The sequence below is a fragment of the Lepidochelys kempii genome, chromosome 18, assembly GCF_965140265.1.
Source record: "Lepidochelys kempii isolate rLepKem1 chromosome 18, rLepKem1.hap2, whole genome shotgun sequence".
NCBI classification, from domain to species: Eukaryota; Metazoa; Chordata; order Testudines; family Cheloniidae; genus Lepidochelys; species Lepidochelys kempii.
In genome coordinates, this window is record NC_133273.1 from 17,720,113 (window position 1) to 17,731,703 (window position 11,591).

Consider the following 11,591-nt stretch of genomic DNA (forward strand, 5'->3'; position numbering starts at 1 on the left):
AGCCGCAGCATTTCAATACACAAAGTCCAGGGCAGGACTTTATTAAAATATTTTTTTTCACAATCAGGTTTCACTATCTACGGTGCTGTTTGCCATCAGTGGAGGATCTGGCGCAAATGATCTTTCGATGATGCTATCAGCACAATTTCATTAACTCCACTGGAACCCCACCAGTTTACAGCAGCTTAGGACCATTTACTTTTAAAAGACATGGGGCCAGGTCCTCCTCAGCTCAATCCCATTGAAGTTAACGGAAACATGCCTATTTACACCAGCTAAAGATTTGGCTCATTGTTTTTAACCTGGCAGTGTCCCTATTAGCTCACCGGTGTAAAAGCCCCCATTGTTTTTGCTCAGGAATTATTGGGCTGCAGTACCCCTGGGTTTTTAATAAATCCAATCAGCAGCTAGCTGATAAACAGCAGGGGAGCTCGGCGCTTCACTCTCTGAAAGGTAGGCATTGCTCACAGGCCGCTCGTAAAACTTCCAGGACACAGTGGAGGTGGGAATTAGATGGGGTAGAAAAGATCCCTGGCATGTGCCCCTTCGTCTGAGATTGCCCTGGAGCCTTAATGACTCAAGCGAAGAGGATGGTGCCCAAAATACACACTAGGAACCTGGCCCCTGGCATCAGAGTCTTAGCACTGAGCACAGATGGAACCCCTCAGGGTGCAAACAGAAGGAAATTTGCTTTGCAGCGTGGTGAAATCTTCCAGCAGTCAATACAACACTGTGAAGAATAACTTCCTTTCACATTTTCTTTTACAGCCACACACGGCTGGGTCTACTGGGCACCCCGCAGCCTGTACCCAGCACTTCAGACACACGTGCCTGCTCCTATGAGATCACAGCAGGACTCACTGCCAATACACATCATAAAGAGCTGTTTCAGTTCATACTGTTTGGAGGAAGCGTGTTACCCTGACAAGGCTCCATTATGTGGGCAGTGCCAGCATAAACTGGCAAGCGGGTTTCTCCCAGCTCTCTCTGGTGCTTTCGGATTAGCGCGGGGTCACCTGAACCTTCACACACAACTCAAACCAACACCAGGCCTTGATCAAAACTTTGAAAGAGCTCCGGGCACATTCGCTCCCCATTATATCCAGGCCTTGCACTGCGGTGCTTGGTGCAGACACACGCAAGAGGCTGGTTTCTTGGTATTTTGAGGATGACCTTGTATGTAGTAGTTCCCTGAACTATTCCAAGGCTCATACAGGAGCAGGGCCTCTCCCTTTGGTTCTGCCACTGGGAGGGGAAGCCAAATCAGAGTTGCTGGCAGGGCTGGTGAGTTTCAGAACCCAGTGAATCATGGGCTGAGAGCTGATTAAAGTCAGCCTGGAGCAGAAATATTCCCAAGAAGCCTGTTCTCAGGAGACTTGCAGCCCACGGTTTGGATAAGCAGCTCAAATCTGTGTTCCTCTGACTCAAACCCATATTCCACACCTTTGAAGGTTCACCCATCACTACGTGTATGGTAGGAATTACCCCAGCTGTCAAAGTTGCCCAGAAGTCAGTCAAGCTAATGCTCTGCCCATGCAGCACGTGTAACATCATCACTTGAATCAGGTATGGTTTTCACACAGAAGAATGCTGCAGTGTTGTGACTAACACGGGGTGGAACTGTTGCTATCTTTCATCCATTTCAATTTGATATTCATGGCCATATTGGACTGAATGCACCTGATCTTGTCTGACCTTGGAAACTAAACCATCCACAGCCTGGCTAGTATTTGAACAGGAGACCACCTGGGAATCTTGAGTGCGGTAGGCAGCCTTTCAATTTGATCCTCGTTACCAAAAGGCTTTACTCCACATATGGATAGTTTCCTGTTTGACTGGTGATGAGACAGGATTTGAAATTTCAGTTTGTGCTTTATAAAAGCACACTTGGAATAGACTCTTCCCACAATTTCAGTATCACAGGCCATGTGTGCACCAGCCTTATCCTAAAAATCTCCCGCTGCTACCAATGCAGTGATTGCTAGTGCAGCCAGACCACTGGGAACTGTGGAGTTATTTTCACCATAGCGTGTAGACCTCCTGTGAACAGGAGCGGACACTCCAGTGGTTAAAAAGCCAGTGGCCAGCAAGGAGTTCTGTCTACACGGGCTCTACCCCATCGCCATGGTAGTCAACTGACCTAACAGGCCTGATCCTCAGCTGCTATAAATCAATGTATCTCCAGTGAAGTCAAGGGAACTATATCGATCAACGCCAGCTGAGGATCTGCCCCAGCATTTGACAGGTATCTTGAGCTCAGGATATCTTGAATGCAGAAGCTATTATTTCACAACCAGAAACCACTGGGAATCTCACACAAATCTGGACTCCTGAGATTTTTTCTAGTTCAGCATCTAGACCTGAGCAGGTGGGATACATTTCAATCAGCACCTCATTACTACACTGATAACAGCCACACGCATCTAAATGGAGACACACTCCCAGCCCTTCTGAAGTTCACCCATCACCATTATGAGCTGCCAGTTTTGCAGCAGATTCAGCCCATCCCAGCTGTTTAACGCCACCGTCTTGCTCTGTCCTGGGAAGGGAGCAGGCCGTCTGTGTGAGGTTTATACACTGCTTTGACTGATGGGGAACAAAATACAGCCCCTTTATATCTCTTTGGAGAACAACCGTATTTCTATCTGAGATCCAAACCATGGTTTCAGTTCAAACCAGGTAGCTCTGTAATCACGTTGAGCCAGACGATAAAACTAACAGACTGACTGAGACACAATATTCTGCTCAACAGTCTAATTTGCTCTCTGTATTCAAGCACACATAACCCAAGCACTGGGGGGGGAGGAAGGGGTCCATGCGTATAATTGGTTTCATATTCCAGTTTTCAGAGCTCCTTCCTGAGCAATGTCTGAGTCCCAGTTTCAAACATCCATCACGTTGTCTTCCCTGAATAGCTCCAGTCTCTGGAATACTTAGTATGGGTTCCTCTGGCAGCTTCCTGCTGTTTTTCAACCATAATAGGGAGATGAAGGAAGAATCCTTGAAACCTCTTGATTTATCTGAGTCGGATAAAGGTCAAAGCATGTCCTTCCACAGGCTTTCAGCTGCTACCATATAGGTGCATACACATATAGGTGTATACATATTTCCAGCCAGTAGAAGTTCATAACGTTTCCAGAATGGAATATTATGTGCTGGTGCTTCCCCTACAGACAAATATGGGGAACTCTCTTTCATCTATTCCTCCCCAACAAGAGCAGGACGAGGTTAACCCAAAGGATAAAGGGCTGTATTAGAGTAGAAAACCTGATCTGTGATTGAGCGAGCTAGGACATGGTGATTTTAATCTTGGTGGAGGATTACACAGAGAGAATGAGAGTGTGAATGTGTGTGTCTGTGTGTCCTTATAGTGTCTGGCACTGACACAGCATGAGAGACTTCAACCATGCTTTACGACAGTGAGTTTCAGCCTGGGGTCCGCAGACTATGTCTAAGATTTCCAAAGGATTCGGACCACCCTTTGAAATTTTTTAGGGGTCTGCAAATGCAAAAAGGTTGAAAACCATTGCTTTAGGATAACCATGATTTAACCATGCGACCCCACCTAGAAAAAAAATACACAACTAAGAGCAGGGCACAAATGTCTTGTCTCCAGCCTTTAATTATATAGGAACATACTGGGGCTTATTTGTAAACACCATTGCAAATTACACAGTACTTCCATATACCTGCAGATTAGGCTGCCATTACGTTTAGTAGATGTAAAGATGATGACTATATGTGCTGAACTATGATTTAGAGGGCAGATATAATCAGACTTATACTTAGTGAAGAGATGGAATTCACTACAGAGACCTCCAGCTGTAACATGGTGCCTGCCCTGTAAAGAAACAATCCAGCTCTCCTAGGTGAAGAAGAATTGCATGAGGTCTGTGCCATGGAACTTCAAGTGTTTCAGAATTCTTTCCTAGCAGCTGATTCGGTGTTAAAGAACTGGGTTGTCATATCAAGAGGTGGCTTTAACGCTATTGGGCTAATCCCAGAATATGACACGTCCCCTCCCTCCACTCTTGAGCTACCAGACATGACGGCAGTGAACTGCTTTGTGTTCCACAGCCTTCCAGAGTGACTACTGCAGGCAGTGCAACAATGACAGACATTGCTCTCCTACCCAAAGACTAAAGAGCTTTGCATGTTATGTTCTTTCCTATGGCATGCCCAGTAGATTCCAAGGTAGAGTGAGATCAGAACAACCCACAAAGCCATGACCCCAACTCTGCACCCCCTGAAGTAGTAAAATGGGGGCAGAGGGGGAATTGGTTAAGATGGCCATGGGTATTTGATGTACATGGCCAGTCTCCGTATGTTCACTGCCGAGTTACAAAAAGAGGGAGAGTACAACCGTGTTTGTGCACCACTATCAATATTCCACAGACTATCACAGGGAAAGTCAGGGACGCACGCACCTCACACCAGGTGCCACATTCCAATCACTCACACACCCATTAGGCTGGAAGATGGGATGGCATATCAGTGTTTCTGGATTAAAAGCAGGAGTCACAGGATTCTGTCTGCTCAGGCTGGCAAGAGCAGAGAACATCACAGCAGCACAGCTGTGTTAAATGAGGCATAGGAGGCAGCTAGTCTTTTGGAACAGGTTTTTGCTTGTAATTTTGAAGACCTCTCCCCCCCCACCCCCGATACCACAGCAACCAGCACCCTAGAAACACACAGATTGACTGTTCAGACAGGAGGGCAATAAGCGAGAGGCCTAAGAGCCAGTCCCAAAAGCAGCAGGAACGGGAGTGACAGAGCTGTGAACACAGCCCATAGGAATAAGCATGAAGGGATAAAAAAAACCCCAAGGGCCTCACTCCAAATGAGCTAATACTCTAGGAGCCTGCTCAGAGACAGGCCAGACTGAAAGGACCCGACAGCAAGGCACTGTTGTGCAGTTACACTGTAACACATTCAGACTCTTTAGTGACCCCTGGGTGCCTGCTGAATATTAACCATGCCCCTGAAGTCTAGAGCCATCATTATATATAGGGACCTTTTAAGGCAGAGGGTTAAGTGCTCCCCTTGTTGATTGGCGCCCTGAAGGAATAGTCTGAAAACAGCCCCATTTGAGTTGGTTAAAAAGAACTGCAGCTGTAGCCCTTTTTAAAGCTTTACGAGGAGGCAGGGGGTTGTTTTTAAAGCGCTGATCAAAGTCACCTGCTAATACCAGACTTGAGCCTATAGTCTGGAAAACCCACCAACCGTAGCAATGTTCTAGTTCTGCATGTCTCTCAGGGGTCACTTCAATTTAATCTGAAGAAGTGGGGGGTTTTACCCACAAAAGCTTACGCCCAAATAATTCTGTTAGTCTTTAAAGGTACCACCAGACTCCTGACTGTTTTTGTGGATACAGACTAACATGGCTACCCTCTGATCAATTTAATAAACCTCTCATTATAGCAATATGTTTCTGTCAAGAATAATGATTTTTACACACACACCAATTCTTTAAAATACAAGAACTAGAAAATTAGCCAGCAGGTTCCTACTACAACTCCTATGGCGTTTCAGAGAGCCTTGACTCTACTACCATCTACTGACAGCAAGAAGCGTAGCAGGTGTCTTTTGGTTGCATTGGCAGATGACCTACAGAAGGATACAACAGAAATTAATCAAAAATGTTACCTTGTAGCAATAAGTTCCACAGGCCAATGTACTTAAGAAGTATATTCTTTTATTGCCTTTTAATTTTGTTGCCTTTTGGTTTAATCAGGTGTCCCCTTATTCTTGGATTATGAAGGAAGGAACAGGAGCATGCAATTTATCACCTATGCACCATTTATTATTTTGTATACCTCTAACATAACCCCTCCAAACTCAAATACCTCAGTCTTTTCCATCTTTTTTCATAGGACATCACCTCTAATTGTTTTCATCACCTGTCTCTGGTGGGATATGGTATTTCACCTCACAGATGGAAAGATTGAGGCATGGAGAAGGAAAGTGACTTGCCCCCGTGCAAGTCAAAGAAGGGCCAAAACCAGAAACCAGGACTCTGGACCCCCACTAAAAATGGTTCAGAGAATACAAATAAAAATCTTTAGTTGCTTCTTCTCTTCAGGACTGTTGCTGAATGCTTTCGCTTGAAGAAGGTGCACACTGAGGCTTCAAGCGAGTGGAACTGCATTGTATTTTGTAATGCTGATTAATGCAACTTCCACTCCTGCCCCAACTCTGCTACAGAAATAATGCTGTTCACAGGCTGTCTTGAGAAGCAAGTAGCAGGATGTATGATGAGAATGAGACATTAAGCCTCCCAGGTATGTAACAGGCAGTATGCCACTATTTTACAACCAACAGAGAGCTTCTCCTGCAGGAACATTTGATATGTGATGGTCAAATGACCCTGTCTTCTGCACCAGTATGAGGTGCAGTCCCTCTCACACTCAGAGGCCATTGGTGCAGCAGGGAATGCTTTCCTCCGTCACATTAAGACTATTGTATCACACTTGTGACTCTCTCATTCCATCTCCACCAAGGTAACAAAGCCTACCACATTCATACCCCCATTTGGGACTGGAGACTATGTGCTAGGGTGGTTACACTTCAAGGACTTATTACCAATACAAAAAGGCCCTGATCTAGGAGGAAGGCATGTGCAGAATCATTTCTGCCTTATGCCTTGCACTAAGAAAACTGAGAACAGCTGGATCAGCTTTGATTTCAGTCCCTCACAGCAAATTAGTCCAAATCTGGCTCTCACTGGAACTCCATGAGAATATTCCTCAGAACTGGCAAGTCCTGTGGGTTGGGTCATTTTATTCAGAACCTTACTTGCTCTATTTCCCCTCTCTTCTCCATGCAGCTAGATAGAGGGGCTGGCGCTGGGAGACAGAGGGCTGATTTGAGCGAATGAACCCACAAATTGATTTTTAACTCATTTTTAGTTACTATGCCCACAGGCTTTTTTCAGCAAATGGCATTTTATTATTTCAACAGCCAGTATTGCACAGGGTTCGGAATGATCTCCTCACCAAGATTTTAAACATCTACACACCTCTGGACTCATCATTCAGAACAAAGTTAAAAGAACTTTGACTTATTTTAAATACCTTTTAATTACAATTAAATGCCAAAACACATTTGAGGTGTTCCAGTCATTTAGTTCTCACAAATATCTTGGGCAGCTGCCAGCCCTCAGAAGGCTTTTTCAACCCAGCTCTCCTCCAGATGCGTTTCAGATCTTTTTCAAACTTTGCCTGGAAAGAAAAAGGGACGACTGTGAGCTCTCTTGGAAGTGACACGTTCAAACCAAGACACCCCACTGCATAAAAAGTATCCTAAAGAGAAGCTGGGTGTTATCTGTATGAAGGAAGCAGTACATTACCTAGGCAGCCTATCCCGCTTCTCAGAATATGCTCCAGTTCTTAATCACAGAAAATGCATTTCAAATGCCGTATAACTGCATTTTAGAAATGTTCCATTAGAAATACTGAAAACGGAGACATATTTAACGAGTTCAAATGTTAAAAAAACTAATATCCAGTAGGGATCAAGAAAGGAAATGGGACCTTTAAGACTGGCTGTTTAAACTTGAAGGGGTTAACTGGGACTAACAAGACACAAACACCTTCTAAGGACAGGTGTGGTGGGAGAAAGACTAGAACAGGGATGAAAATTTGAAGCATGGAAGAACTGTGGGCTATGGAAAGGCAGAGCTAAGTAGCCCATACAACCAATGGAGTTGCATCTGCCTCCACCAGTCTGAATGTGGACCCATGTCCTTCCCTCCTACCCCATTCTAGAAAGTAAAATGCTTCTGGGCAGGAGTGCAGTGTGATATTTTCTCCTTACAGCTGCTGACACTGGCTGTTCTGTGCACATCAGTTGAGGATGCTGGCAAGACAGGTAGAAGATGATTATTACACCAACTATCCAAACACATCTTGGGCATGTATACTACTCATTGGTGCCTATGTCAAGAGATTATTTTTATCCACTGAAGAAGTCGTAACCATTCATCTTTTCAAATTATTTGAATGTCAAGATAGATCACCATGCATAGCGATGTATCATTCAAAGTTTAATACATCTCCTTCCAGCTACACAAATTTTAAATAATTGGCCAAGGACATCCAGATCAAAAAACAAACCAAAAAGTTCAGAGGGTTCCGAAACCAGCATGATCTGCAAAGCCACCAGCCCAATGCACTGGAATTGCTCCAATCAGATTGCTGCTGTTTTTCACAAGTCAATTCTAGATTAAAAGCACCACATAAACTGCTAGCTATATCTAAAGAAAGTGCCAGCCACTTTTTGAAAATATGCCTCTGTTGATCCCAATCTCACCTGACGTTTCTTCCTGCGACCATCTAGTACCTTCCTCCGCAAAAAACGCGTTCGTTTGAGCAGCTTTTTGTACTTATGCCGATTCATTTTCCTCCTGCGGATCTTCAACACATTCTTACACTCAACCCTGTTAGTGCTGACTTCTCCTTCCTCTTCCTCCACATCAGCTCCCCCTTCACATGGGGGACAGTCATATTGTTGGGTAGGCTCATAACCTAGCTTTTCATGAACATTGATGATCTCCACTTTAGGGAGGGAGTATCTAACAGTCAGCCAGCTTTCTAAAGGGCTGATGGACATTTTTCTGGGGATCAGAATTTCTTCCAGTTCAGGGTCCAGTGCATACCAGCGCTGAGGTTGAGCTCCATTCTTATTAGAGGGTTGTGTGCTGTAATTTGCAGATGTGGGACCAGAGCACAGCACAGAAGACGCTGATCTTGGCAAAAAATGTCCTCAAAAAAACAAAAGTTTTGTTTAAACTTCTTGAAGAACACATAACATGAGTGTCTACCTTTAAAATAGCTAAATATTAAAATTACACCCAAAAAGCTACTTTAAAAGTTATTTAGCTTGCAAATTCAAGCATTTGGAAGCCAAATTTACTCTCGCCTGTGCAACTGTAATTCCACCCCTTGTGCATCCATTCTGTTCACTGAATGAGGTGGGGGTCATGTGGAAAACATAGTGCGTAATCACATAATTAAAGACTGTATCAATGCATATGCACAAGGGGTCAAATTAAAGTACATTGGGAGGCATAAAACTGGCATTTCTTAACTTCTGAGTGGGTGAGTTTGCAAGAAAAAGTAATTTAGGTTAACATAGAAAATTGCATACAAAAAACTACTTTGTTTATTCAAAAGAAAAAGACAAACACATTCTATTGTGTACAGCTGTAACAACCCACAAATCGTGCGCCACTGGCCAGGTTTGAACCCTGAACCTTCAGGATTGCAACACAGACTTCTACTACAGTAGCCTGCAGCAGCAGTGGGATGTTGTCTCTGGGAAGATATGGGCATGCGGGTCTTGTTGAGGGGAGGCCAGTCCATCTCTTTTCCCCTCCCACTCCTCAGGAGATGGAAGACTCCTGCATCTCATGGTTTCCCCAGAAGAAAGAATGGAATGCTGGGGCCAAGTGCATCAGGGGTGGGTTATGGGATGATCCCAGCCTAACTCTGTCTCTCTCCCTCACTCAGGTGTTGGAGGAGCTCCTAGTGGTGCACCCAAGAGAGGGGATGGATGACAAATCAGGTCCATGGCATGTGTTTGGCTAGGGAGGGGCAGAAAGGGAAAAATCTGGCTTAAATGTACCACAGTGGCATAACTACAGTATATAGTTACTGATGTTGCTTTTGTGGGCCCATAGTTCAAATACACAGGAAATTTCAAATAATTATTTGGACCACTATGTTCAAAAACAGTTTAACACTAAAGAATGCAGACGTTAAACTGTAATTTACCCATGAGTTGAACTAAGGCAAAACGTGCACTTTACCTTAAGGAAAAGGGTACAATTCAACCAGCTAAATTTAAGCTAAAGAGGTTACCCCCGCATCTAGAGTAGGAAAAAAGTCAGATCTAGAAAGATCCTAAGAACCTGAAAAGATCTCAGCATTCAACCCTCCTGCTCCCAAATACATTATACATGATCTTAAGGGGAATTAAAGTTAAGGCAAAACCTCACAATAGTGTCAATACACACCAATCAGCAGGATTAGTGACCTACTGTTCTTCAGCACAAACGACTGACTCTCCTGACTTGTAATGCCTGCGGGCAAAAGAAACTCTGGAAGTCTAATTACCTCTGAAAACTTCAAAATCAGGTTTTGCACTAGCAGTTCTAACACAGACGCACTCAGGGGGATTTTAGTTTCCCTGTTCTGTTTACCTGCAAATCGTGAGGCCTTCGCTAATTGAGAAGTTAGTCGTGATATCAACATATTTGTTACTGATTTCTTCCCTCTGTAAGAACCAGTAAGGACTGCCAAAATAAGAACATTCATTCAGTGAACTACACAAAACTGGAAGGAACTGAACCAGGCACCCACCCTGATCACCCCCAACCGCTCCCCCGCCGCCGCCGCCACCCAACCGCTCCCCCTCCAGGGCCCCCCCGCCAGGGCCCCCCCCCAACCGCTCCCCCGCCAGGCCTCCCACCCGCCGCCGCCGCCCCCCCCAACCGCTCCCCCGCCAGGCCTCCCACCCGCCGCCGCCGCCCCCCCAACCGCGCCCCTGGTCACGCCCCCCCGCCGCGGCCCCCCATGACCCTTTACTACGGGGACCCGGGGAATAGGCCGCCGCCCCGCGCTGCATGTGGGCTCCCCGAGCCGAGCCCGCCCCGCCCCGGCCCGCCCCGGCCCGGCCTCCCATCCCCCCAGCGGCGAGGGCCCGGGCCCGCCCGCCCGCACTCACCATCTCAGGCCCGCCGCCCGGGCCGCCCCGCGGTTCCCGGAAATTCCGGCGACGCTCCGGCCCGCCCGGCCCCGCGCCCCAGCGCCCGCGTTCCGGCCCCAGCGGTTCCAGGCCCGCCGGCCGGTGTAGCAGCATAAACGGCCCCCTGGCCGTGGGTGCGCCCTAGGTTGTACTGCGCATGCTCAGTCCGGATGGCCGCTGGGCGGGGCGGGGGGACACACGTGGGCTAGGCAGGCGGCCAGGCTGGCACCCCCGAGACCCAGACGGGTGGACAGACAGGACCCAGCAGAGAGCCCCAGACACACTCACACACACACAGGTGAGCCCGAGACACACACAGACACACAAGCGTGAGTCCCAGACACACTAACACACACACACAAAGGTGAGTGTCCCCCCCCCACACACAGACACACAAGGGTGAGTCCCAGACACACTCACACACAAAGGTGAGCCCCAGACACACACAGACACACAAGCGTGAGTCCCAGACACACACAGACACACAAGCATGAGTCCCAGACACACTAACACACACACACAAAGGTGAGCCCCAGACACATTCACACACACAGACACGCAAGGGTCAGTCCCAGACACAGTAACACACACACAAAGGTGAGCCCCAGACACACAAGCGTGAGTCCCAGACACACACAGACACACAAGCGTGAGTCCCAGACACACTAACACACACACACAAGGGTGAGTCACAGACACACACAGACACACAAGCGTGAGTCCCAGACACACACAGACACACAAGCGTGAGTCCCAGACACACTAACACACACACACAAAGGTGAGCCCCAGACATATTCACACACACACACAAAGGTGAGCCCCAGACACATTCACACACACAG

At 46.7% G+C, this 11,591-nt stretch overlaps 1 protein-coding gene across 4 annotated transcripts; it reads right to left on the minus strand.

Annotated features, from left to right (window-relative positions):
- Window positions 1-3,598: 3,598 nt before the first annotated feature.
- On the minus strand, window positions 3,599-10,850 carry AURKAIP1 (aurora kinase A interacting protein 1). Of its 4 annotated transcripts, XM_073316462.1 has the most exons (7): window positions 10,726-10,850; window positions 10,202-10,294; window positions 10,016-10,081; window positions 8,311-8,762; window positions 7,816-7,857; window positions 7,074-7,220; window positions 3,599-5,607 (listed from the first exon to the last, which is right to left on the minus strand). In XM_073316462.1, exons 2-6 carry the CDS (start codon window positions 10,251-10,253, stop codon window positions 7,119-7,121), a joined length of 714 nt encoding a protein of 237 aa, XP_073172563.1. In that variant the 5' UTR covers window positions 10,254-10,294; window positions 10,726-10,850; the 3' UTR covers window positions 3,599-5,607; window positions 7,074-7,118. The 4 variants fall into 4 exon arrangements, with proteins under 4 accessions (XP_073172563.1, XP_073172562.1, XP_073172564.1 ...); XM_073316461.1 differs by lacking the exon at window positions 3,599-5,607 and having other exon boundaries at window positions 6,926-7,220; XM_073316463.1 differs by lacking the exons at window positions 3,599-5,607; window positions 7,816-7,857 and having other exon boundaries at window positions 6,926-7,220; window positions 10,726-10,839.
- Window positions 10,851-11,591: the final 741 nt, after the last annotated feature.